The sequence below is a fragment of the Acinonyx jubatus genome, chromosome B2 (assembly GCF_027475565.1).
Source record: "Acinonyx jubatus isolate Ajub_Pintada_27869175 chromosome B2, VMU_Ajub_asm_v1.0, whole genome shotgun sequence".
Classification (NCBI taxonomy): domain Eukaryota; kingdom Metazoa; phylum Chordata; class Mammalia; order Carnivora; family Felidae; genus Acinonyx; species Acinonyx jubatus.
The window spans coordinates 84,626,657-84,652,594 of record NC_069385.1 but is presented as its reverse complement, the minus strand read 5'-3'; the positions used below and the strand labels follow the sequence as shown (position 1 = coordinate 84,652,594).

Here is a 25,938-nt window from a genome sequence, read left to right as displayed (position 1 = left end):
AATATTTAAAAATATATATACCCTCAGGTCTTACTATATATTTTTCTAGTTTTTTATATCACTTCTTGAACATTTTATTGAAGTACAATGTGAATACAGAATAGAGCACATATCTAAAGAGAACTGAGCACTGCTGTGTAAACAGTACCCAGATAAAGAAATAGAACCTAAACAGTACCTCCTATATGCCTTTTCTCAATCACTGTCCCTCACTGTGCTGGTGTTCTAACAGCATAGCTTAGTTTTTCCTGTTGCTTGTACTTTATGGAAATGGAATTACACAACATGTACCCTTCTGTGTCTTGTTTCTTTCACTCAACGTTATTCATATGAAGCTTGTCCATCATCGAGCATAGTTCCAGTGTGCTGTTACTGTTGTAATAGTGTACCATTCCATTATGTTAATGTACCACAACTTACCTCTTTAATTCTACTGTTAGTAGGAGTTTGAACATTTCCAGCTTCAGTTTAATAAGAGAGCAGTAGAGTTTTGAACACTATAGTACATATCTTTTGATGAACATATATAAACACACCTACTGAGTATGTATGTAGGAGTATGTAGCTATATCGTAAGATATATATACATTCAGCTTTAATAGATACTGCCAGTTTCCCAAAGTTGTTGGGTCAGTTTTTAACTTTTTTTGTTCAGTACACATTTATTTAATGATATTCTCTTCATTGTAAGTTTTGACTATTGATCAAATGATCAGTGATCATTGATCACTGTTCTCTTCCTTATAAGTTTCAAAATCATGAATGATAGTTATTTAGCAGGGATGTGACCCATTTAAATGAATCGGCCCAATAAAGTAGAATGCTTTGATTTATGAATTGTAATAAAAAAAAAACTTTTCTCTTGGGATATTGGAGTAATCACTTGGTCATTAGAAATGTTTGCAGACTGGGGCACCTGAGTGGCTCAGTCAGTTAAGCATCCGACTCTTGGTTTTGGTTCAGGTCATGATCTTATGGTTTGAGAGTTTGAGCCCCTCATCCCCTCATTGGGATTTTCTCTCTCTCCCTCTCTCTGTCTCTCTCTCTCTCAAAATGAATAAACTTAAATTTTTTTTTAATAAATGTTTGCAGACTTATTAAAAAGGAAAAAAATCACTTAAATCTATATGGAAAGTACGTTCAAGCAATCTCTCAAATGGACAGTTTAAAGGAAAACTTTTCCAGCAATAGTCAGCAAGTAGTAAGCAAAGGACAATAGAGGGATTCTAAGACCAAGAGCCAGGCAATCTGAGATAATGTCTCAACTCTACCAACCACTTAATTTATCTGAGCCTTTATTTTCTCTTACACAAAATAAGAGTCTTAATCCATACTCTGAGTGTGAAGACTACATGAAAATACATTGTATTGTATGTATCAGGTGTAATTATGTATAAAGTAAAGAGAGCTTATGTTTTACATCAAAAAGCCATAAACATAATCTTAGACTACGACATTAATTTTTTTAATTAAAAAAAAATTTTAATGTTTATTCTTGAGAGAGAGAGAGAGACAGAGCACAAGCGGGGGAGGGGCAGAGAGAGGGAGAGACACAGAATCCTTTTTTTTTTTTAATATGAAATTTATTGTCAAATTGGTTTCCATGCAACACCCAGTGCTCATCCCAACAGGTGCCCTACTCAATGCCCATCACCCACCCTCCCCTCCCTCCCACCCCCCATCAACCCTCAGTTTGTTCTCAGTTTTTAAGAGTCTCTTATGGTTTGGCTCCCTCCCCCTCTAACTTTTTTTTTCCTTCCCCTCCCCCATGGTCTTCTGTTAAGTTTCTCAGGATCCACATAGGAGTGAAAACATATGGTATCCGTCTTTCTCTGTATGGCTTATTTCACTTAGCATAACACGCTCCAGTTCCATCCACGTTGCTACAAAAAGCCATATTTCATTTTTTCTCATTGCCAAGTAGTATTCCATTGTGTATATAAACCACAATTTCTTTATTCATTCATCAGTTGATGGACATTTAGGCTCTTTCCATAATTTGGCTATTGTTGAAAGTGCTGCTATAAACATTGGGGTACAAGTGCCCCTATGCATCAGCACTCCCGTATCCCTTGGGTAAATTCCTAGCAGTGCTATTGCTGGGTCATAGGGTAGATCTATTTTTAATTTTTTGAGGAACTTCCATACTATTTTCCAGAGCGGCTGCACCAGTTTGCCTTCACACCAACAGTGCAAGAGGGTTCCCGTTTCTCCACATCCTCTCCAGGACCTATAGTCTCCCAATTTGTTCATTTTAGCCACTCTGACTGGCATGAGGTGATATCTCAGTGTGGTTTTGATTTGTATTTCCCTGATGAGGAGTGACGTTGAGCATCTTTTCATGTGCCTGTTGGCCATCTGGAGGTCTTCTTTAGAGAAGTGTCTATTCATGTCTTCTGCCCATTTCTTCACTGGATTATTTGTTTTTCAGGTGTGGAGTTTGGTAAATTCTTTATAGATTTTGGATACTAGACCTTTGTCTGATATGTCATTTGCAAATATCTTTTCCCATTCTGTTGGTTGCCTTTTAGTTCTGTTGATTGTTTTCTTTGCAGTGCAGAAGCTTTTTATCTTGATGAGGTCCCAATAGTTCATTTTTGCTTTTAATTCCCATGCCTTTGGAGATGAGACACAGAATCCTAAGCAGGCTCCAGGTTCTGAGCTGTCAGCACAGAGTCCAGGAGGCTGAAACTCACAAACAGCGAGATCATGACCTGAGTTGAAGTTGACTTAACCGACTGAGCCACCCAGGCACCCCAACCATGACATTAATTTTTAACTTTCCAATTATATTCCTAGAGAATACATTTCCCTATCTTGTTTTAGCCCTGCATTTTATTACCACTGTCTCCATTTTTAGCATTAGGAATATTACACAGTTCATCATGGAATTACACTAATTCACATACATTAATGACTCTGGTGGTCATTAATTTACTAGTTAGTTTACTAGTTGCATTGTGGGTTTTCAGTAGTCCTTTGCCACTATCTTATCAAAGAGTGATTACAGATGTACAGTTGGTTCCCGGAAGGCATGTTCATGCTCAGATAATTTACCTCAAATAAGTCATATCTCTTCCTAGCCAATTCAAAAATTGCTTCATGTTTTACTTTTTGGTACTTTTATTCTTTTTTTTTTTTTTAATTTACTTCTGAAACAATGTTGTTAAGTAATTGCTGGGCTCTTTCTTTTTTTTAATTTTTATTCTTTTTTTGAGAGAGAGCGTGATCAAGTGGGGGAAGGGCAGAGAGAAAGGGAGACAGAGAATCCCAAGCAGGCTCCACTTTGTCAGCACAGAGCCCGACTTGGGGCTTGATCCCATGAACCGCAAGATAATGACATGAGCTGAAATCAAGAGTCAGATGCTTAACCAACTGAGCCACCCAGGCACCCCTTGGTACTTTTTTTGTTTGGTGTGAGTTGTTTGGACAAACAATTCTACTAATATGAAAGAATATGCCAAGGTAGTCTTTTTCACCCTTTGGGCATTTATCAGGGCCAAGTATGACAAGGAAAAGATTCTTAAGATATAGTAACTTAATAATCTCCCTTTTCATGTTATTCTGTTTTCTCCTCTCTTTTGTTTTTGTTTTTTATGTCCTCATGTATGCCACATGCAGTGCGTTTGGCGTAGTTATGCAGCTGATGAGAAATCTGTTTCCATTGCAACCTGGAAGCCACACTTGAAGGCCTTGCACACCTGCAGCCCCACCAAGTAGGTATCAATGTGACAGCTGATGCTGTCATCAAGCTTCCTCAAGTTTGCAAAATAAATCATACACACGCACACACACGCACTTGCGCGTACACCCATGTATGCATGCGCACACATGCACACACACACACGTGTTGACTTTTGGCTTGTCTTATTCTCTGCTGCTCTTTGAGAGATTCAGCCCTGTTCAGCAGCAACTCAGGCACAAAACTAAATGGACTCAGGATCATTCCTCACCATTCATAGACTGAGCTTAAAGATTAAAGGAATCCAAATTTTTATAGAGATTTATTTCTATTATTACATGTTTATTTTCTAATAAATCATTTCATAAAACCCACCAAAATTCTAAAGGTAAGCACTAGGGCTCCTGAAAAACAATGACTGTTTAAACTCCATCCAATACCTGACCCCAAGCAGGGAACACTTTGAGAGCAATGTATGTTTGCATGAAGTCCCTCAAAGCCCTCTCTCATCTGGATCTCCTGACAGGATGGTCCTTGAGCTTTCACTTGCTGATCAAACTAGTATCAGTAGCAAAAGAAGAGCTGGAGTCCTAATAGGATTATAACCTACAGTGAAGCCATGGGACCAATCAAATTAAAAGTTGAAATAAGCATTCAAAGTTTGAAAGTAATATGGCTTTCATTCACATTCCATTGGTCAAGACAAATCACCTGACCATGCTTCAACTCAAAGAGGATGGGAAAGTGCAATCATACTATGTGCCTGAAAAAGAGAGGAGAACCAGAAAAATTATGAATGGCCATAATGGCTACCACAGTGATCTTTAATTTAAAAAAAAAAAAGTCCTTAGTCCTGAAATCCTAGACTCCAGTTCAACTAGCAGAACATACTAAATCATTATCACCATCTAATTAAAGAAATCAGTGAAACAAGCAAAGCAACCAAGTCAAGGGAAAGGCTTTCTGTGTGTCACCCAGCTTGATTACAACAGTCCATTCCTCACATTGTTAAAAGTTATCAAAGTGCTTATCTGACTTAGTATTTTAGAGCACTTGCTATTTCCCTTCCTAGTCCAACAAAACCTTAATCCTAGTTGCTGAAAAGGGTTCAAGGCATCTAACTACTGTGATTCAGTCAGAAAAACCTCCTTCTTACTTGATGTGGAAGAGGAATCATCTGGGGAAACCTCCATGACTTGTTGCCTGGAATTTCAGTCTCGAAGGAGATTTGTGATGCTTCAGAGTGCATGCTGTTGAGAAGCTATAGATGTGTCACTGTCAGGATCCGTTACATTGCTTCCCTAATCTTCCTTGGGCCTCAGTTTTCCCATCTACCAAGTGAAGGACTAAAGGTGAGCAAGATAACCTCTAAGCTCCGATAGGACCTGTCTCCTAGAAGTTGGAGTCAAAACTTTGTCAGCACTTGTGACAGATACTCACAGAACCCTAGGCTTTAGAAGAGATGGAACCTTAGCAAGGATAGAAGCATGGATAGTGTTGAATGAACGCATGGATGAGAATTGTCTTTTCGCATAGATCTTAAAATTTAGTTTAATTTCCTCTGTTGAGTATAAGACTCTTTCAAAGTTGTGGTATTAAAAACAAAAAAGGGACATAACTCATGCCATCTAGTACTTGGGGGTATGAATCAGAAATGAAAATTGTATAGAAATTGCATGTCTTGTACTCATGAAGTTGTCTGGGTTAATGTGTAAGAGTAAGGCTAGTAGAAAAAAACAAAAGAAGGTTCTCAAGTGACAGAAGAGAGTGGTCTCTTATCATGTGATAATTTGGCTTTCTAGTTTCACAAGTTTTTGGATTAAGGTCATTCTGAAACCTAGAAAAAAATTAATAATGAGTCACATTCTCCCAATGCATAAGCTATTATTTTACTCACATAATTTCTCTGTTTCCTCTGATATCTTCCATTTTAAATGGGGGGGGGGGGGGGCGGGCGGGTAGAGGAGAATTTATGCAAACACCTGTATTCATCCTATTCCACTCTGGCTATCAGCCATCCCCTTCATTGTCGTCTCCCTACACGCCCCCACACACACACACACACATTAACCTCTGAATCTCAGTCCCATTTACTCAATAACAGGTACTTGTCCAGAATGACACAACAGTCACTGGCAAAGTTCATAGGAACCTGGATGTCCTAACATCTCTCCCTTTAGTGACACATTATTGCTCCAAATTGTGTGGTTCCTAATCTTTATTATTGTTGTTGTTTTTGTTAAACCATTGAGAATGATCATAATTATGGACTCTTCCCGACAAAAAATATTCAATGCACAAAAAAATCAAAACTTTGCCTACCATTTTAATGTATTCACAGACTCCCTGAAGCCAAGTTCAGAACCTTTGCTTTAGAAAGCATGCCTGCTTTATTCAAGTTTGTAGATCTGTGAAGAGAGTAACTTACAATAACTTAGAGGGATATTTTGACATTTATAATTAGCTGGCTTACTGAGTGCAGAGTGATGTAGTCAGAAACAGACTGAAACTTCTTTTTATTTACATAGTATATTTCCTATAACATTCAGAGTTTAAGAACTTCTGAAGGAAGGAATGATTCACTCATTCATTCATGCATTCATTAAATAACTATTCGTTGAGTACCTATTAGAAATGTAGCAGTGAAAGTGCTATTAGACACTAGAAATGTAGCAGTGAAAGAAAAAAAAAACAGATTAGAATCTCAGGCTGCAGGGAATATATATTCAACAAACATTGGGAAGAGAAAACAAACAAACAAATAAATATGTAATATATTAGATGGCAATAGTGCTAAGGAGAAAAGTAAAGTAGGGAAAGAATTTAAGGGACATTAGGGACTGCAGTTTTAAACAGGTGGTCAGGGAAGAGAGATCATATTATCAACAGCAGCATCATCAATGATATTGTTATTAAAAAACACGAACTCATGCTCTTCTCCCCAGCAGTTTTAGAGATAAAATGAGATGCTTTGACTCCTCAACCTTATTCCAAGGAGTAGGATGGAAAAGAGGTATAACAAGTGTGCGGGGGAGGGAGGGGCATGCCATACCCACTCAAACCTGCCAGGGATACACACAGCAGTTTCCGACTCTCTCCTTTCTGGTCTGGCTGGTCTCACATACATTTTCAAGGTCTTAGCAGTTGCTATTTCAAAGTTCTGTTTTAATAACAGAAGGATTTACAGCAGGACATATTTTTTCTTGATTTTCTTCTCCAAGAAAATGAAGGCTATGTAAAGTGTATAACACAGGTAAATGTGCTCTTTTAGGGAATGAGTCTGATATTTTATGAAGCTGTGGAGAATTATCAAGCTCCAAGGATGCCATGTGATACTTAAGAAGTCAGAATTTAGACATTATTAATCTAACGCCTTCAATTTATTCATAAGAAAATCAAGGCCTACAAGAAAGTAAGATGTTTGTCCAAGGACACACAGCTCATTCCCAAAGAGCAGGGACCCTACACCAGGTTGCACAGACCTGAATCTGCCTAGATGGGTTATTAAAAATGCCATCCAACACTAGGCTAGGAGAGTTGTGATCAACTTTCTATGTGCCTAATTTATTCCAAGAGAATTCCTATGGTATGCAATATGAAAACAAAATCTTCCTCAACAAGTGATTAAAGTACAAGGCCACAGTCACACATTAATGAATCCAGATTTAGGAACTCAAGAGTCTGCCTAAAGCACAGGACTACAGCTACAGTGTTGCCAGCACCATTCTAAGAGTCTTTGCTAATGCCAGTTAGATCAGAACCACTTTTTCTTAACTATGGATGGATAACTTCAGCTACTGAAGAGTCTATAGTTTTGGGTGACATGTGAGCACTGTTGGTCTTGCTAAGTAAACGTGCCAGCTCAGGTCTGTGGCACAAAAAATAGATGTTTAAAAGTTAGGCACACTTATTACAAAGACTATTGCTTCTATGGATCTTGCTTGAAAAGAAATACTTAAGGTAATTTTATTCCCCAATCTCCAATTTGGCCATTATCAAGTGCTATACATGTATTCACCAGTTTATCATCATTTCTCTTCTGCCTGCACGCACCTGAAGGAAAGAACAAGGGGAAACATCAAGCAGGTTTGTGATTTCTCTTCTGCTACATGTTTGTTTATAAATCTGATGCCTAACAGATGTTTTAAATGTGTCTCATGTGAGTAAAATTGATCACAAACTGGAAATGATTAAAAGTGACCTTTCACAATATTGCCTGCAAAGGTTGCTGTTTCATTGATTCTTTTTTTTCCCTTAGAAGCATAAGTGTCTCCGTAACTCACTCACTGCTTTTTACAATCGGCAGGGCATGGAACATTCTTGGGGAAAAATAATAACTACGGCTTTTGGTTATTTCATGCTACCATTTTCTCAGAGAAGTCTTAACCCAAGCATTCAAATTCCAGGAAGCAGTGTAAGATATATTTCCCTTCTTCAGGGTCCTTCTTTTAGAATAAGAAATTGAGGTTTTTTTTTTTTGCAAAAGGAACACTGTGTATAGAAGGTAGGAACAATCTTTCTGTGACATCTCCAGCTCATTAAGCGCTGAGGCTTACTCAGGTGACATGCTTCAGGAGAAGAGCTCCCCCTACCCACCCCCCTCACCCACCCACCATCCTTTAAGAAGAAGATAATCCTCCCAGAAACTTCACCAAGTAATTTATGGTCATTCTTTCATGCCTTTCAAGGAAATGCTTTACCAGATTAAAAAGCAGAGAGTTAGACATAGGGGAATAGGAGGTGAAAGAGAACATTTTATTCTGTGTTAGTAAGTGCCAGGAAGGATCTGAATTTGGGAGAAAAGCTTCAAAGGACAGAGCCAGGTGGATCTCAGCACTGATGGTGTGAGGAGTAGCAGAGGCAGAACCAGCAGAAGAAACCCAGGTGCCTGAAAGGGAAGAAGAAAAAACTTTTTCCAGTCACTGCTGTTTGTTTCAGTATTGAGGGAACACCGGTGTTCCCTGCCCCCCCCCCACCCGCACAGAATTGGCCCCTCAGTGGGGACCAACGGGAGTCCAAGGATCATTCATTTAGTTTTGTACTGTCCTACTAATGACATTAATTGCAATACATGTATACAGTACTGAAACTAGTTTTGGAAGTTCACTTGGGGTGATGAGACTCTGGCCCACCCATTTCTGCATTATGTTGATTAACACCTAAAAAGATTCACAAGCCAAAACATAAATGCACCTATCATGGGAGACAGATGTGGTAGGATGCACAACACTCCTTTGGGGTAGGTAAGCCTACACCTGGGTGGCATTAAAGACCCTTTTCTTCTTTGGTAGACAAGGAGTTAGAGCAAAGGTCTTTGGATATTCCTGGATGATACTTCCAGAAAGTTTTAAAGCCTGAAGATTTGGTCTTCTCCACTTTAGAGATATTTCTGCCCAAAGAGAGGTTCTGGTCATCAGACTCAGAACATTCTTTGTATAGACTCTAGAAGAGGCAGGCTGACCAATTCTGACCCTTTAGTCCTCTTTTGTCTAGACTCCATCCATACAAACCCCACCATCCTTCTGTCATGACAATTTTACCTGAAAGGAGTTACACAAAATGAATCACAGCCATTATAAGCTCTTTTAGTCTATCTGATGATATTTGAAAAGTTTCCCTTGTTTTCAGAGCTATCCATTTACAAAGGGTAATTTATCTCCAAATCCTAAAGGCAGAAACTCCAAATCTTTGGCACAAACTCCACAGTTGCCTAAGAGTAAGGTCACCTGTCTTGGTTTCATCCTCCAAAACAGAGCTATTGGTGCCTAAAAGGGAAACTTGTGAGTTGTGTAAAAATGCTTGCAAAAGTGTGACTCTTTATGTCAGTCCTGAGGGAGGGGTCTTGCACACATGATCTTGCACTTTTTCCCAATGTCACCGAGGCAGAAAGTAAAGACAAAACTAAAGTGTCACTGTTGAGCTTCTGCTCCTCACTCCAACAAGGAACCTCCTAGTCCGCTGTTGTGATTCAAAAAGACAACAAAAAGACAACAACCAAATTTTTTTAATTTCATGATGTTCACATATACCTAAAACGTTAAAATTTATTCTACATAATTGTGACTAAGGGTGTCAAAAATAACTCATCTTCAGTTTTGAACATATACAGAAACACTGAGCTATGTAACAGAGATTTCTTGCTTCTCTCTGGTCATGGACATTTGGAAAACACTGTGAAACAGGTCCTCTGTTACTATTTAGCACGCGTGCCTTACTTGATGCTTCTTCATACTTCATACACTTAGGTCTTCTATCCCCCAATTATGTATCCTATCATCCTGTGTAAAGCTATGACAGAGAATATGCTCAATATACAGTTCTTGGATGGAGTAATAAAATGTTCCTGACCTCAAGTAGTTTTATGAAGAAAAACACCAACAAAAATGAGAAAAAGGAAATACATAAAAAGAGAGAAAATGAAAAAATTAAAACATTTCATTCTGAAGGAAACAAGCTGAAACTCCCATTTTAACATTAGGTTAGCTTTCACCTTGTGCTCCATAGGCAATGGAATTTCCAATACTGCATAATGAATGCAAAAAGACTATTGTATTAACAACAGCAACAGTGCCACCTTAAGAAAAACAAATTTGCCCTTACTCCAGCAAAATACAAACAAAAGAAAATGCATTTAGAATGAGGACTGTTTCTTGGACGAGAGCAGATCTGGGTTTAGACTAATAATATTGATAATCCTTGTCCCAGTTTCAAGTGGATTGATCAACACCACCCCAGTGCAAAGCCCCTCACTGTGTTTGGGGCCACAGGGTTATTGATGGTGATTCAGAGAAGCAGAAGAGAGAAACTTTAGCCAACTCTGTTATCTTCCAGATATCTCAGAGCCTAGAGTCTCCTAAATCTTTCCATATGGTTTTTCATTGTGTTAAGAACTGGGAGTAATTCAAGTGTAGATGAGGTTAGTCCAGTAGCCAATAACTCTCTCCAGGTGCCTGGCATTTGTTACCTCTGAATGACCAGGCCATGCACAGAGAGGCTTTTCTCTGCAGAATGTAGTGAAGCATCACACATTCATTTACCCCCATAGTTAACAAGGTTCCCTGCTTTGGAATATTCTTGTTAGATTTTTGTCTTTCTACACTGAGGTTAGGGTATGTTTAAACAAAATGTATATATGATGTTTTGGCTAGGGAAAGACATCCAGTTCCATGATGCTTTTGCATTGTTCGTGACAGGTCCAAAATTTTTCTTTAAAATGCAAACCAACGGTCTCAAGAGCTCAGCTGAACAACAGTTAAAATAATGTCTCTTTGTTTGGTACAGGGTCAGGTACATTACTGTTAGTGTCAATGGAGCCTGCTCTGTTCTTCCTTTACTTAGACCATAAATGAAAGTTGTTTAGCATCATTTAATTATTCATTTGTTCTCCTCTGTCTTCCCACTAAAACAGTTCTAATCTCATATGTGGTGAATATGTTTACTGATTTTATTGCAATTAATCATTCCATTAAGGAATTTTCCGACTCATTTTTTAAACTGGATAGTTTTTCCATTTTAGTATAAATTGTCACTGTCAGAAAATAGAATTTACCTATAAACCATCTAACCAGATTAAGCCAATATTCTCACCTTGAGGTTTTATGTCCTCCTCCTTTCCTCCTTGACAAGAAAGTCAGTTAGCCATCGAGAGCACACTGCCACAAAAAGGCTCTTACTTCTTCCTGCCTACTAGGTTTTTATTGCTACGAGAATAGATCATGCCAATGGAGGTTTAGGGATGATCTGTAAATCTCGCTGCCTCTGCTTACCCTGTCTCCTTAGTCAACAATTGTTGGCTATGTGCCTGCTCCATAGTTAAGCTGCCTTGATCACAGTGTATAGCTTTAAATAGAACTCTGTCAGACTTATTAGTAGACTATCTAAAGTTGCTTTAACAGGTTCTTGTGAGACTGTTACAAGGATGCATGTCTTAAAAGTTAAAGCATAAATGATACTCTTTTATTATGTTATCATCTTGTGCTGTGATCCACTGAGTGCTCTGTCCAAATAGCTCCTATGTGGTTGGCTTCATAAGGTTCTGAGATGAATGGCTCTTAGGAGAGAACTCTAGAATGCTGACAGAAAAGACTGTCTGTTCTTGTATCTCGTCTGCATTTATTTTCCATTATTTACATTTTCTTTCTTCTGTGCGCAAAGAATGATCTGCATGTGTTGTTAAACTAAGTAAGACTAGACTTCTTTTTTCAGCATAATCAACTTGTGTCCTTATGGGCAAAATGTTAGATTGTTTCAAAAATAATCTTTTAAAAATGGTCTCTCCTTCTGTTCTCATTTATTGATAGAGGGAAATGATTTAGTCTTTTAAAAACACATCATACAACTTACAGTAAGAAACTCTTTTTTTAACAAGCTAGTGACCTAGAATCTTTTCTTCTGACTTTTTTGAGCATGTATTCTGACAATTATTTACCAATATTAACTATAACTACAGGTGTCTTATACAAATCAAGAAACTTTTTTAAATATTTCAAAGCAATTAATGGTATCAACTTCATTGATTGCTATAAATATTTATTTTTTTAAGTTCTGAAATATTTTGTTCCTCATTTCTACTCTGTTGCATTGCTATTTATTACAAGGATTGCTATTTCTAAAATATTTATCTTCTTAATTTTCATATGAATCAGATGCTAACACATAGACGTCCATCATCTGTAATGCCCTATTTCACATCCAGTTATTTCAGCCTAACCATTAAGAGCACTGGTTATATTTCCAGCAGCACGATTAAACTGCATAGTTAGTACTCACTGCTTAAATAGTCTATATACTTATATCTGAAAAACAATAAAGCCAAATGGCTTTGTTCTAAAAGAAAAAGAAATCCCTGAGCACTTTCATGGTGGTGAAATGCTTAGTAATGTGCTGCTCTATTTCCCTCACTCCTAGTAAGTTCTGTAGTAATAAGCAGAAGCTCTTCAGAATGTACACCTCACGGAAGCAGAGGTACCCAGCATCCCGGCTATTGACATGAAATTTGAGAATGCCAACTAACCTCAGGTGCATGACCAGGTTACACCGCCATCCTACCTGAGCCCTGCTCAGACTCACTCTTCCTAAGGACTTCTTGAATGAGGTTTTCAACCCGCTTGTAATTTTCCATGTTGCCTGTTGCCTGCTTTGATACTCTACCCCAGGGACAAATAGGCAGGGTCCCGCACAGCACTGGCAGTCAGCCCCTTGGCGCCCCCTTGTGGTAGGACAACTGCTGAGCTGCCGCACGCACTGGATGGTTTTGGCTCTGTTGCCATATTGTGCCTGGGGCGAGAATTTGTTGAATGCTTATCCTATTAAGGGCTAAAACCGTAATTAAGGATAACAAGAACTATAGCATTCTAGGTCCAAGAGGATTACTCTGGGGTTACAGTAATGCCACATAGTTCCCTGGCAGGGAATAACCGGTAGTAGCCTGCATGTTGGGCCATTTGAGTAACTTGTATATCTGGTTCCTAGAGAGGGAAGAATTCCCTTGCAGAATTCCCAGTAGTTGTGCAGGCTCCCCCACTATAGTCCTCAGATGGGAAGGTGGGACTGCATACTCAAAGATGCCGAAATCCATGACCACGATGTCCTTTTGGTTACTTTCTCCAGAGAGAGACCATCTTGTTGGTCTCCTGGGAATAATCTTTGACAGTCTTCCTAAAAATATTCTTACATAAATCTTCCTCAAAAAATTGTGTTTATAGATGTGGCAAAAAAGCAGGAAAATAATGCAAACTTCAATGGACCAACAAAGAGTTTATATTTTTAATCAATGTGCATTTTCAATAACATTCATCTAATCAAGTTAATAGTCATCTAAACAAGATGCTCTGTTGATTTCCAAAGGGGAAAAGAAGTAGAAAAACTAACAAAAGTAAGCTTTTTGTAAGAACAGGTCTTTGCTTTGGAGAACAAAATTTTTGCCTGGTTAAAAGTTCTGGGTTAAGATCTTATTCTTAACTTTCATACAATTATGTCAAAAGAGAGAGTGAAAACATTACATCTTTTTTCTTCTAATTTCATAGGTAATATGTTGGATTCAGTTAAAAATAATTCTGCTATTTTTTAATATAGACATTGGCAAATAAATATTCATGCAGTTGAGAAGGACAAAAAGGGAAATAGTACCTGAATTCATTTCTATCAACTTTAAGTGCTTTAAATAATATTAAGATTCAGAGACTAATATTATTTTCACTTTCCATTGATTATTAGAGATAATATCAAAATGTTTCATAGATACAACTTTTAAAAAATATTTCCATAGAGGCAATTGCTTTTAAATGTTTTGTTACTGCAGATAAACCATGACAGGTGTGACACCGATGCTTATTTCAGATTTTTTTACTTTTTCAGTAATTGAAATTTTTAAAAAGGAAAAACTAAATTTCATATTAAATGGTTTTATGATTTTTTATCAGTTTCCTCTTCATTTAATTGGTATAAGAAAGAGATAAATCTTTAAAGTTTGAGAAAATGATTTGATATTAACTAAACTCAGCCTTCTGTAGTAATTAGCATCTATTAACTCCAGAAAAGATAATCAATTAGATGAAGTATAGTGAGAATACTTGTAATGATAGCTGTGTAAACTTGAGCCATTCATTAATTGAAATAAAGGTGCAGAGTTGAGCATATGTTCCTGACCCCGATCATCATAAATTTAAATGATGGAACAGATGTGCTGAAACTGAAGAGATATGAAATCTTTACTATTTAAAAAAAAGAAAGAAAGAAAAAGCTTGAAAAGGGTAGACATTTTGGGGCCTGTCCCTTTGAGGATTTGTTTAAATAATCTGAAGGTTTGGGATGACGTGAAGAACCTAAACCGAGCATAAAAAGATGCAGTTTTATATGTTATTGTTGCTGTTGTTTAATGTTATCTACCATTTAATCATGCATTTGTCAAGTACAAAGGAAGCCTTTGACTGATGCGATTGTTTTAAAGAACTCTTGAACCCACCTGACCCCATCACAAAACTGCCCGGCCTGTTCCCTGCATGTGCCTTCAGCTAGTCACGCTGGACTTAGCTATGTCTGCATTTTAGAGGGGGGCTGTCAGATGCATGGTCAACTTGTTTATTGTTACCAGGACTTTCTGATCACCGCAGTTCATTATTTGATTTGTCTTCATGTAAACACATAAAATGTGGTGTCTTTTTAGAATATCATTTGTTAAGCAACTAGGCATGGAAAAATAAATGTTACTGTTTCTTGTTAGCTACAAAACACATATCCACTAAACACATTTGCTGTTGGCATGCTGCAGCTGGGGACAGTGGACATTGCGGTAAGTGGAAAAAACAAGGACTCCACTTCGTCTCAGATAATCCGTGTCCATGAGAACACTGCCTCCTTCATGCCCCACAAAGGCTGCAGCATGACTGCAATCTCAGCATCTCAGAGTGGCTGCTCCAAGTTACTGCCCTCAGACCCTTCACCCTTCATTTCTTCAGACCCTATAGAGTCCCGGGCCTGTCACTGGATAACAGTGTCAGTTTCTAATGAGTAACAGTGGTTTAGAAATGAAACAAGAACACAAACAAAATGGGTACATGACAATTCCTACCATTCGTTTGATTCCCACAAAAATCTCTTAGCAACGCTGCTGTTTTCATCTTTATGTTGGAGCTGAGGACTCCAAACCTCAAGTCTCTTTGACTCCAGCCTGCCCTTCCCACCACATCACACTACATCTTTTGATTAGGAAAGCACAGAGATGCACTTTGGGTTTTGTTGTTGTTGATGCTTCCTTGATCAGCACACAGCATTTCAGTCCTAGCTGGCATCTGAGAACTGAATGTCTGAACAAATATAATTTACCAGTAGCTGCCACAGCAAATCAATAACCTGTTTAATAGCAGGAAATTGTGTTAGTGAACATAACATCTCATTCCGTTAATCAGTCATCACATTCATTATATGTTGGGGCTGTTCTACATTGTGTGGTTTTTGTCTCACAAGAATGAATGCGAGCATTAAAGAAATGGGTGTTAAGTGTTGTATGTTTAATATTATGTATGCAGTACCACCAACTGATATGAGATTGCATGAATTTATGGATATCGTAATCTTGCCTGGAATATGAAATGCATGCAGAATGTAGATATATATGTATATGTAACTGTCATCCCTGTAGAAAGGCTTAGAAATCACAAAGAGATATTTTCCCAAATAAAAAATAACTTTTTTTTCATCTGTAAAGTTGAGGTTAAAGCTAAAGTCTGTTTCTAAAGCAAATACCGAACCAGTTCTTGGTTGTTTCCAGGGTAATTGTGTACAAACTACCGTGCCCGATCTCAGTCCTTTCTATGAGGAATCCAGGAAGGGTGTGCATACCTGTCTAGTGAGATTGAGCTCAAATGAATGCAAAGAGAGAGTTTAAATAAAGCTCAGATTTTCAATAAGGGAAGAATATATTGCTATGCTCCTACTCGCTGAAAACACTATTGAAATAAATATAATATACAGTTTCATCAAAGTATTTACCCAAGTGGAGTGGAAGAGATTGCTTGAAATGGAATAATCATGCCTCTGTTGTCCACAGTCAGAAGCTAAGTTTTAAGGAGCGAGTACGCATGGCTAGCCCAAGGGGCCAGAGTATTAAGAGCAGACAAGCCTCAGTAGGTGACAGGAGGTCCCCGAGCACCGACATCACAGCCGAGGGCAGCCCCACCAAAGTGCAGAAAAGCTGGAGCTTCAACGACCGAACCCGCTTCCGGCCCTCACTGCGCCTCAAAAGTTCTCAGCCTAAACCAGTGATAGACGGTAAGCCCTGTTTTTCCATAACTATGTTTAATTGGATAAGCTATCATGAGCAAGATTATGAAGTAATTAATTCTCCATGGTACCACTTGAAGATAGAAGAAAACAACCCCAAGGAAAGAATTGTTTGTTTGTTTTATTGGAAATTTATTCATTGCCTTGGGCAAATGTACAGAACATAAGTTTACTTTTGGGAGCAACTTTGGCAGCTAAATCTACATTACAAAGAAGTCAAACTGCTGTTAATTCTTCACTCTTATCTACAATACATTATTCTTTCTCAAAGTCCATATCAAGATCAACGTGACTGTCCTTCTCATGTATAGGTTATGTCTGACCAGCAAAGGTCCATGGCCCAAAGATGACCAGGTGCTCTGTGAATGTCTTGAAACACAGTAAGAAGGGTAACAATCCCTTTCTGGACAACAATGAAGGTGCTATTCCCTTTTCTACTATGCTCTATCCACCAGTAAATCAGAGACCATGGTTTATCTGCCCTAGAAAGATTCCTGTCGAAAGTTCTTAATCTAATGATAAGTAGAATTCAAGTTCTTCCCCCAAGAGGAGCTAGCCTACTTTATTTATCATACAATGTGTCAGGAGTTTACTTGCCAACACATTTTATTGAGTGCCGTATAATTTTCATGTTTATAAAATGAAATAGTTCCTTTTTCATTTAAGATTAGCTTGGTTTTCCTTTTAAGTGTGCCCCCCTGGGATCTCTTATACTGGGCAAAGAACCAAAGTCAAACAGCATCTTCCATTAATGCATAAAAACTGCAAAGGCTATCGGGCCTTCTGTACTCATTCCCTGGTATAACCTGTATTTTCCCAGGCCCTGAAAGCCTGAGGGATAAAATTAACAACCAGGGGTCATAATCTCAGTGATCTCAGGCTCCCTGCAGTAAAATCCCTGGAACCTCAGCCGAAGGGTCCCTCCCAGCCCATTCAGAGATCCCCAGAGATATGATCCCCACTATCAAATGAGCAACATGAGTCCCCTCTTCACACCTCTTCATTCTCCACAACTCCATGGATGCCATGCTTTCCCAGTAGATGCCTGGGTGCTAACCCAACGCGGCCTCTCCCGCTGGAGCTTGCAGCTCCCGTCTTGGCCACAGGACATACTCATCCTGCCAGGCTCCACTCTGCCTATCACTGTACCAAGGTAGGAAATGCCCCCTCAACCAGCACTGGACACTCCCCCATCAAGCCTGTGAGTGTCCTGAGTCACTGGCAACACAGATTTTCAGTGTCCTCTGGTTTCCACATTCTCCTCCCCAGGAATTTGGCTGAAAGCCCATGAACAGCTGAGTAAAGAGTTACCCGTTACAGGGCTTTATGTTGCACTCAAAATAGACTTTCTGAATATAAATGGATGCATCGTTTCTGGAAGGCAATTTGGCAACATATATCAAAAGCCTGTACATATGCCTAGGCTTGGACACATCCCACCCACCAATTCCATTTCTAGGATATAATCAATATAATGAAATAATAACAGACATTAGAAATGATACTATAAATCAAAAATTATTGACATGGAAAGATGGTCATAAAAAAACAAACTATTCCATTTTGCTGTGCTGTGTGTGTGTGTATGTGTGTGTAAATTCATGTATTTATAGGAAAAGGTCTGGAAAGATTTACAACAGTGTATGAACAGTTACCTCCAAGTGGTGAGATCATAGTTGCATTTTGTTTGTCCATTTTTTTCATCTGTATTTCCCATTATTTCTACAGTGAGCATGTAAAGTTTTGCAAAAGAAAACAAAGGATGATTTTCTATTAAAAAAAAATTGAGCCTTCTTTTCATAATTCTCTCTCCCTTTCCCCAACTCTAGGGGCCCTTGGTCTAGCTGATGGTCACCAAATCCCTCTCCTTAGGCTGATTCCCTCTCCCCAGCTGCCAAGAGGTAGAAAGAGCACCTTGTCTTAGCGCTGGGGAACAGCCTTTGTTGAGTGTAGACATGGATTGTCTAATGAAGTTTAACATAGTGCAAATAGAGCTGTATTAGGCTCTAGGGTTGCCATAACAAAGTAGCACAGCTGTGTGGCTTACACAGCAGACATTGATTTTCTCATAGTTCTGGAGGCCAGAAGTCTGAGAATCTCCTTGGCTTGTAGATAGCCACCTTCTCCCTGTGTCTTCACTTCCTCTTCCCTCCATGCATGTCTTTGCCCAGATTTCTTCGTCTTATAAAGACCCCAATGAGATGGGATTACAGCACACCCTACTGAGCTCATTTTAACGTAATTGTATCTTTAAAGACCCCATCTCCAAATAGAGTCACATTCCTGAGGTACTGGAGGTTAGGACTTCAACATATGAATTTCGGAGGGACACAATTCAGCCAGTAACAGAGCTCCTGCTCACCCACTTCATAGCATCCCTGGACAAGCTGGGGTGTGCTGATATCTGCAAACCTAATCCTGAGTTCTCACTGTGCTAGAAATTCATGCATGACCCACAGTGGGTCCACACTCTTCCAATGGGGGGGAGCCTCAAAAAATATACTTTGTGCTGTGAGGTTGGGATGGGCACATCTGCATATAAAATCAATAGGATCTGGTTCCTGAATATGGAAAATTAATTCTACTTGTATGTTTGGCCAGAAGGAAAACATTTTTCAAAGACTCCTAGAGTCAGCACTATCCATCACAGTATTTCAGTTACTGCAAAGATGTCTCAGAGGTCAGACAGATAGAAATAGAAGTCCTATTCTCTAATAAATAACAAATTGGAAAGGTCTCCTGCCATCCATTTTCTGCATCATTTCATACAAGTACAGTTCCATTGGTTAGAAAGGAAGTGTTTTTCCCTGGTTGATGCCCATCTCAGTTGGTTCTGAGTTCTGCAAGTGACAGGAGGCCTGATTGCTGTTCTGTGGAAGCAGCCTTGTTGGCTGCCCACCTGCAGAAGATCATGTCTCCTGATTCCCCTTTTTGTCCAGTAGTCCAGAATCTTTACCTCTGGTTTAACTCAATGTTAGGGCTTGGGAAAATGGAAGCTTCTTTTTTTTTTTTAATAAAAAAATTTTTTTAATGTTTATTTATTTTTGAGAGACAGAGTGCAAGCCAGGGAGGGTCAGAGAGGTAGACAGAATCCAAAGCAGACTCCGGGTTCTGAGCTGTCAGCACAGAGCCCAACGTGGGGCTCAAACCCATGACCTGAGCCGAAGTCAGACGCCCAACCGACTGAGTCACCGAGGCGCCCCTGGAAGATTCTTTTTATAGAAAGAAAGAAAAAAACCAGAAGTAACTATCAAATAAAATGTTGACTTCAATTATAGATTTTTATTTATAGTGTCTCTCCCAGTTTGAAGTATGTCTAAAAACCACTTATCACCCATAGAAAATAATATATAGCACCACAACCACCTCCCAATTATTCCAGATCTATTTGCTCATTCACTTCTGAGGCTCTTTTCTTCTACTTCTCTTCTTCCTGTACATATTTTAGGCATTTCATTGCCCATGAACAGCTCAGAGAGAGTGGATGAATAACAGAAAGAATAATGAAAATTCCAGTTGGCCTTTAACTTAGTAACTCAGTTACACTTGGAAAATAATGGGCCTGTAACTAAAAGATACTATCATAGAAAAACAAGGGAAACTTAGGGTTAATCTGTAATTTTAATAATTCCTGCCAAATCTGATACCTTTTACTACAGATGGTATTATTTTTATAATTTAATGACCCTTACAAAAGTTATTAAATATCCCAAGTTAGGCTTTCTTGCTGTAATTTTTATGAAATTTTATATTGCACTTAAAAAGGGCATAACTGTCTTCCAATATTCCACATTCATGTATACCAGAGAAGTGGAAAGTAATAGGCAGATGTTGAAGTCAGAAATTTACATATGGCAGAAGGAAGAAATTAAACTATAAGGGACTGGTGTGCTATTGCCATAGCAAATTTATTTTGAACAATATGATATGAATAGTATTTTTAGTTTATAAATCCAATAATAAGAGGTAGAAATTTTCCATTGATCAATCAATAGTATTAAGCTTCTTCATATAATTTTTAAAAATAAGTAGGATATGACTTTTTTAGATTCCACATATAAGTACAATCATGCAATCTTTTTCTTTCCATGTCTGTCTTATTTCACCATTTTGTTGCAAATGGCAGGATGTACTTTTTTAAGTATGAATAGTATTCCATTATATAATTATACCACAATTTCATTTCAATGCGTATATGTATATCAAATCATCATGTTATACACTTTAAATATATGCAGTTTTTATTTCTGAGATAAAATTTTTAAAAATTAGGTAAGGTAGAAATCTTTTTTTTCTCAACATATAAAATAATGATGATAAAAGTAACATCTATTGTATCTTTCTTTGTGGCAAGCAATGTTCTTAGTGCTTTAGTTCTATTATTTCATTCAAGTTTTCCAATACCCCTATGAAGTGGGTACATTATTATCCCCATTTTATAGATGAGGAAACTGAGACTTGAAGTTGAAAAACTTGCCCAAAGACTAACACATAGAAGTAAGGGAGCCACAGCACACATCCAGGCAGCCTAATTTCATGGTCTTCTCTTAGGACACATTTGTAGATGTGCTCCCAAATGTCATATCAATTCCCCTTTAAGCCTCTTTCATTTCTTCTTTTTCCCTGCCACCTTCCCCCCACTCACTTTCACTCTTCCCTCTTTAATTGGTCAGATTCCCTTCCCACATAAATAATTTGACCTTGACACTATCCCATCCCATCTTGCCTTTCTCCCAACGCCCCCCCCCCCCCGCCCCCACTGCCAAACCTATGAACTATATCATCTTCAAAGACTGCCAGGGGTGGAAGATTAGGCAAATGAAGGAAATGGCCTTTAGATGACCCTTTCTGTTTTGATCTAGTATCTGGGAAGAGCCTCAGGATAATAGCCATGCTGATCTGTGTCTGTTTACCCAGGGAGGGAGGCAAATGGTGAGGTCATCTAAGGCCGGTTTCAAGATGCAAAAGGTAGTGTCAGGGGATGGACGGCTATCAACAACAGACAAGCAAATGGAAAGTGGCATACTGCAAGTAAGAGGAGTACCAAGCAGCCAAAATCCACGAGAATGAAACTAGAGATGGGGAAAGTCCAGATTTCTGGTGGCTAGTCTGCAGTCAAGGAGGGCTATACTTGCTGGACGCTGCTGTACTTGGGAATGCCTTTCAGAAGTGCACTCAAAGATACAATAATCTTGACAGAGAAGGGTAAGGAGGTAACTTGTGGTAGCTCCTCCCTGTCGTGTTTAAAAAAAAAAATCTATCCCACGTACATGTATAAACTGCATGTCTCAACATGTGTAACACTGCTTCCGCTTTAGGGGAATGTAGAGACTCTGCTGGACAATCCTAAGGGCTCATGCTGGCTGCCATGAGAGGCACATCCTCACCAGATGTTTCTGAGAAAGACTGGCATGGCCTGAGTGCAGGAGATGTGGGGGGTTCACCTGAGCAGAGGCTGAGTGGGCTAAAGATGTGGAATACTTTCCAATAGTGGGGATCCCTTGTGGCCAATCCCCTGTTGCAGGCACTGTTAGTATCTCTTCTCTCTTCACTTCTCCATGTTCCTTTCTCCCCTCAGCCAGTGTACCAGTTAGGGTGCATTTGGCCACAGGACACAAAAGAAGCAGATTCAAATACCTTAAATAATAATGAAGTGTATATTACCACTTAAAAAGAAATTCAGAGGTAAGAAAACTCCTGGCATCAATCATCCTGACTTGATTTAGATACCGCTTCTCTTGGGTCTTCTTTTGACTCCTCCCATCTGTGTGCCCACCTCCTCCTCAGGCTGGGAGCAAGATGGCTGCAGCAGCTCTAAGCATCTTATCCAGACACAACACTTTGAGAGGCAGAAAAGGGACCGAATTGCAATGGTATCTCTTGTTAAATTGAGGAAAACTGCCCATTTGTGTCATTTTGTGGCATTGGGTCTCATGCCTGAAATGATTGGGCATCTGCAGTCTCAGTCAGGATCCAGTACCTGGATCTGGGGCCAGACTCCCCAGAAACCCTTGGATCAAGCAGGGGAAAGGGAGATGGTAACTGGATAGATTTGAGGATTTATGTTTGGGAATCGGCTATTGGGAAAGCAACCTCTAGTAGTGTCTGATACAGCCAAGAAATCTTTTCTACTTTGTGAGGCTGAGGAGGAAGAATGCCCTTAAGCATGTTTTCTCCCAAACATTCTGTTTATATGTCATTTCTGTTCTTCCAAGTGTCTATGGTTTTTAAACGTACAAGCCAGATTTAGAAATCTTTTTTTTTCTCCTTTCTTTTACCACATAATTTCCATGAGGCAGTGAGCACAGACTGGCCTACCTCCTTAAATTTTAAAAGAAGACAAAATAGTAAAGGAAAATGTAGGGGAAAATAAATGAGTCCCCATTTAGATAAAATAATCCCTTCCCACACACAATCAGCCAGTACATTTCCTATCATTACCTTGACCAAGGCAAACAGGCGTGGGGTTGGGGGGGGGGGGGGGCTCTTGCCTTCCTCACCACCTCCTCAAGTAGCTTCCTTAGAGACTCCTTCTTCCCTTTCAGGCTCATAATAATTAATGGAGTCTCACCTAAAAATAGCAACAGAGTTGAAATGCACAGCATGAGATGAGAGAACCCTCAACTCCTCTTAAAGATACTAAGTCCATCCATCCCCTTCCTCTCTCCTCTAACCTCTGTCTTCCAGGCCCCAGACCCACCATTCCTAAAACTCATGCTTGAGATTATCAGTATAAGATTGACAAGAATACTCACAAAAAGGAAGGATTTTAGTGCAATGGTTTTGACAATATCCTGAATTAACAGACTTCTGTACAAACAATGGGATATTTTTTCCAAGCAGTATAAATCACAAGCCACCAACATTTCATAGTTGTCTAATTTATGCACATGGGTCTTTCATCTTATACTAATCCTCTTTTACATTTATTTTCCAATGGCATCGTCTTCCCTCATGTTTTTCTCAGTCTCCCCAGTTGACATTTTTGGTGTTTCCACAAAATGCCAAGCATCACATTGCACTTAACGTTTTTCCTGATTTTCCCTATTGATGGCCTAGCTTCAGCCAGACTTTGATTAAAATTTTCCACAAAATATGATGCTTCCTGGCACTTTCTGAAATTACCTGATAATGACTCTGCATTGTGTTGACAGAAACAATTCTTGTCAAAGTGGTATTCTATTAGGGCTTCCGCTTCGGTTTGCACACATTCCTGGCAGGGAATCCCTGAGTGAGAAGCATGCCCACTCCTGTGAGCTCTATCTATTACAAAATGTGAGGGTTTTCTTTCACGATAGAACATACTTCACTGTATGCCCAACTTACTTGTTAGCATCCTTCTATGCAAAAGCCTATCCAGGGTACTCAGTAGGGTTCTGAAATACACTTTCAGTCCTTCTTCACTAAGGAGTTGGTGAAAACCATTACCTGGAGAAATTTTCTCAATTCTGGTCAATAGGTTTCTTTTTCCTTTAGTTGTCCAGGTTCCTTATCCATTCAGTCTGTTATTCTTCATTTGGTGACACATCCTAGTTCTCTCCTGTGTGTCCTATACTATTCCTGCCCCCCGCAGATCAGCTTCTTTATTCCAATGTTTGTATTATTATAGTGGGGATGGGGGGTGGATTGTAGGGGAAGAACCCTCAATATCTGGTTACAGATTGTAAGTGATTAAGTCCAGGCATACCTCAGAGATATTGCAGGTCGGGTTTCAGACCACTGCAATAAAACAATATCACAATAAAGAGAGCCAAAGGAAATGTTTGATTTCCAAGTGCTTATAAAAGCTATGTTTACACTATACTGCAGTTTATTAAGTGTTCAAAAGCATTATGTCTAAAAATAAGAAAAAAAAAACACTATGAGGGGCACCCAGGTGGCTCAGTCAGTTAAGCATCCAACTCTTGACTTCAGCTCAGGTCATAATCTCACAGTTCATGTGATTGAGTCCTGCATTGGGCTCCATGCTGACAGCTGGAGTCTGCTTGGGATTCTTTCTCTCCTTCTGTCTCTGGCCCTCTCCCACTCTCGCATGTGTGTAGAAACACACATTCTCTCTCTCTCTCTCACTCTCCCAAAATAAATAAACATTTTTAGAAAGTATGCATACCTTAATTTAAAAATACTTTATTGTTAAAAAATGTGAACCATCATCTGAGCTTTCAGTGAACTATAATCTTCTTGCTGGTAGAGGATCTTGCTCAATGTTGATGGCTGCTGACGGATCAGGGCGGTGGTTGTTGAAGGTGGGGGTGGCTGTGGCAAATACCTAAATAAGACAATAATGAAGTTTGCTGCATCAATTGACTCCTCCTTTCACAAATGATTTTTCCATAGCATGCAATGCTGCTTGATAGCATTTTACCCATGGCAGAACCTTTTTCAAAATTCTAGTCAATCCTCCCAAACCCTGCTGCTACTTTCTCATCTACATTTATGCCATGTTCTAAGCCCTTTGTTGTCATTTCAACAATCTTCACAGCATCTTCACCAGGAGTAGGTTCCATCTCAAGAAACCACTCTCTGTGCTCATCCATAAGAAGCCAACTCTTCATCTAATCAAGATTGATCATGAGATTGCAGCATTTCAGTCACGTCTTCAGTCTCCACTTCTAATTCTGGTTCTCTTGCTATTTCCACCACATCTGCCCTTACTTCCTCCACTGAAGCCTTGAACCTTCAATAAGTAAAAAAAAAAAAAAAGCAGTATCTGTGAAGCGTAATAAAGCAAGTATGCCTATATCTATCGTATTTCTGGGAAGGGTTGCTTTTTCCAATACTTTCTGTGAAACGCCTGTTTTTGATTTTTAATTACTGAAGAAATGTGTTTCTATTTTGATTGGACTGGAGTTCCCCCTAGCTTTCTATTCTAATCCAAGCACTCTTTGTAACAGAACATCTGTCCAGATTTCTCTAGGTTCTGCCCCAATGTTTGTTGCCACCCTATAGTGATAGGGAAAATTATATTTTGTTCCTATGGGTGGAGAAAATAGCTTCCTGCTTAAGATATAGGCTATAAATGAATCCCACCTCCTTCCTTCCAGCAGAAACTAAGCTGTCAAATGACCTATGCGTGCAGCTTTAAACCATATATATATATTTTTTACTTCCACAGATCCAAGTCTTCCTGGGAAACCGGGTTATAAACCAGAGCTCTGAATTTTGTTTCACCAGCACATCATAGTGTGCTGATGTGTCCACTGGTGCTTTAAAGTGAATTAGAATACTGTATTAGTTATCTATTGGTACATAACAATTTGCCCCAAACTTGGCAGTTAAAAACAAGGGACACATAATCTCACAGTTTCTGTGGTCAGGAATTCAGCAGCAGCATAGATGCGTGATTCTGACTCAGTCTTTCATGGGGTTCCCACCAATTATTCCCTGGCCACAAAAGTCATCTTAATGGGAGAGAATCTGTTTCCAGGCGCAATGGAGCATTTGCTGGCAGCCTTCGTTTGTTTCCTTGCACACAT

General features: G+C 39.0%; 1 protein-coding gene across 4 annotated transcripts in view; it reads left to right on the top strand.

Moving 5' to 3' along the window:
* The window catches only part of KCNQ5 (potassium voltage-gated channel subfamily Q member 5), a 509,402-nt gene that overhangs the window by 433,465 nt on the left and 49,999 nt on the right, over window positions 1-25,938 (top strand). For 2 of the 4 annotated variants that reach the window (XM_027057408.2, XM_027057411.2), the window contains exons 8-11: window positions 3,622-3,716; window positions 7,742-7,768; window positions 12,590-12,646; window positions 16,230-16,450. In XM_027057408.2, coding sequence (XP_026913209.1) covers window positions 3,622-3,716; window positions 7,742-7,768; window positions 12,590-12,646; window positions 16,230-16,450 — 400 coding nt within the window. The remainder of the gene's footprint in view (window positions 1-3,621; window positions 3,717-7,741; window positions 7,769-12,589; window positions 12,647-16,229; window positions 16,451-25,938) is intronic. The other 2 variants (XM_027057409.2, XM_027057410.2) reach the window with 2 other exon arrangements.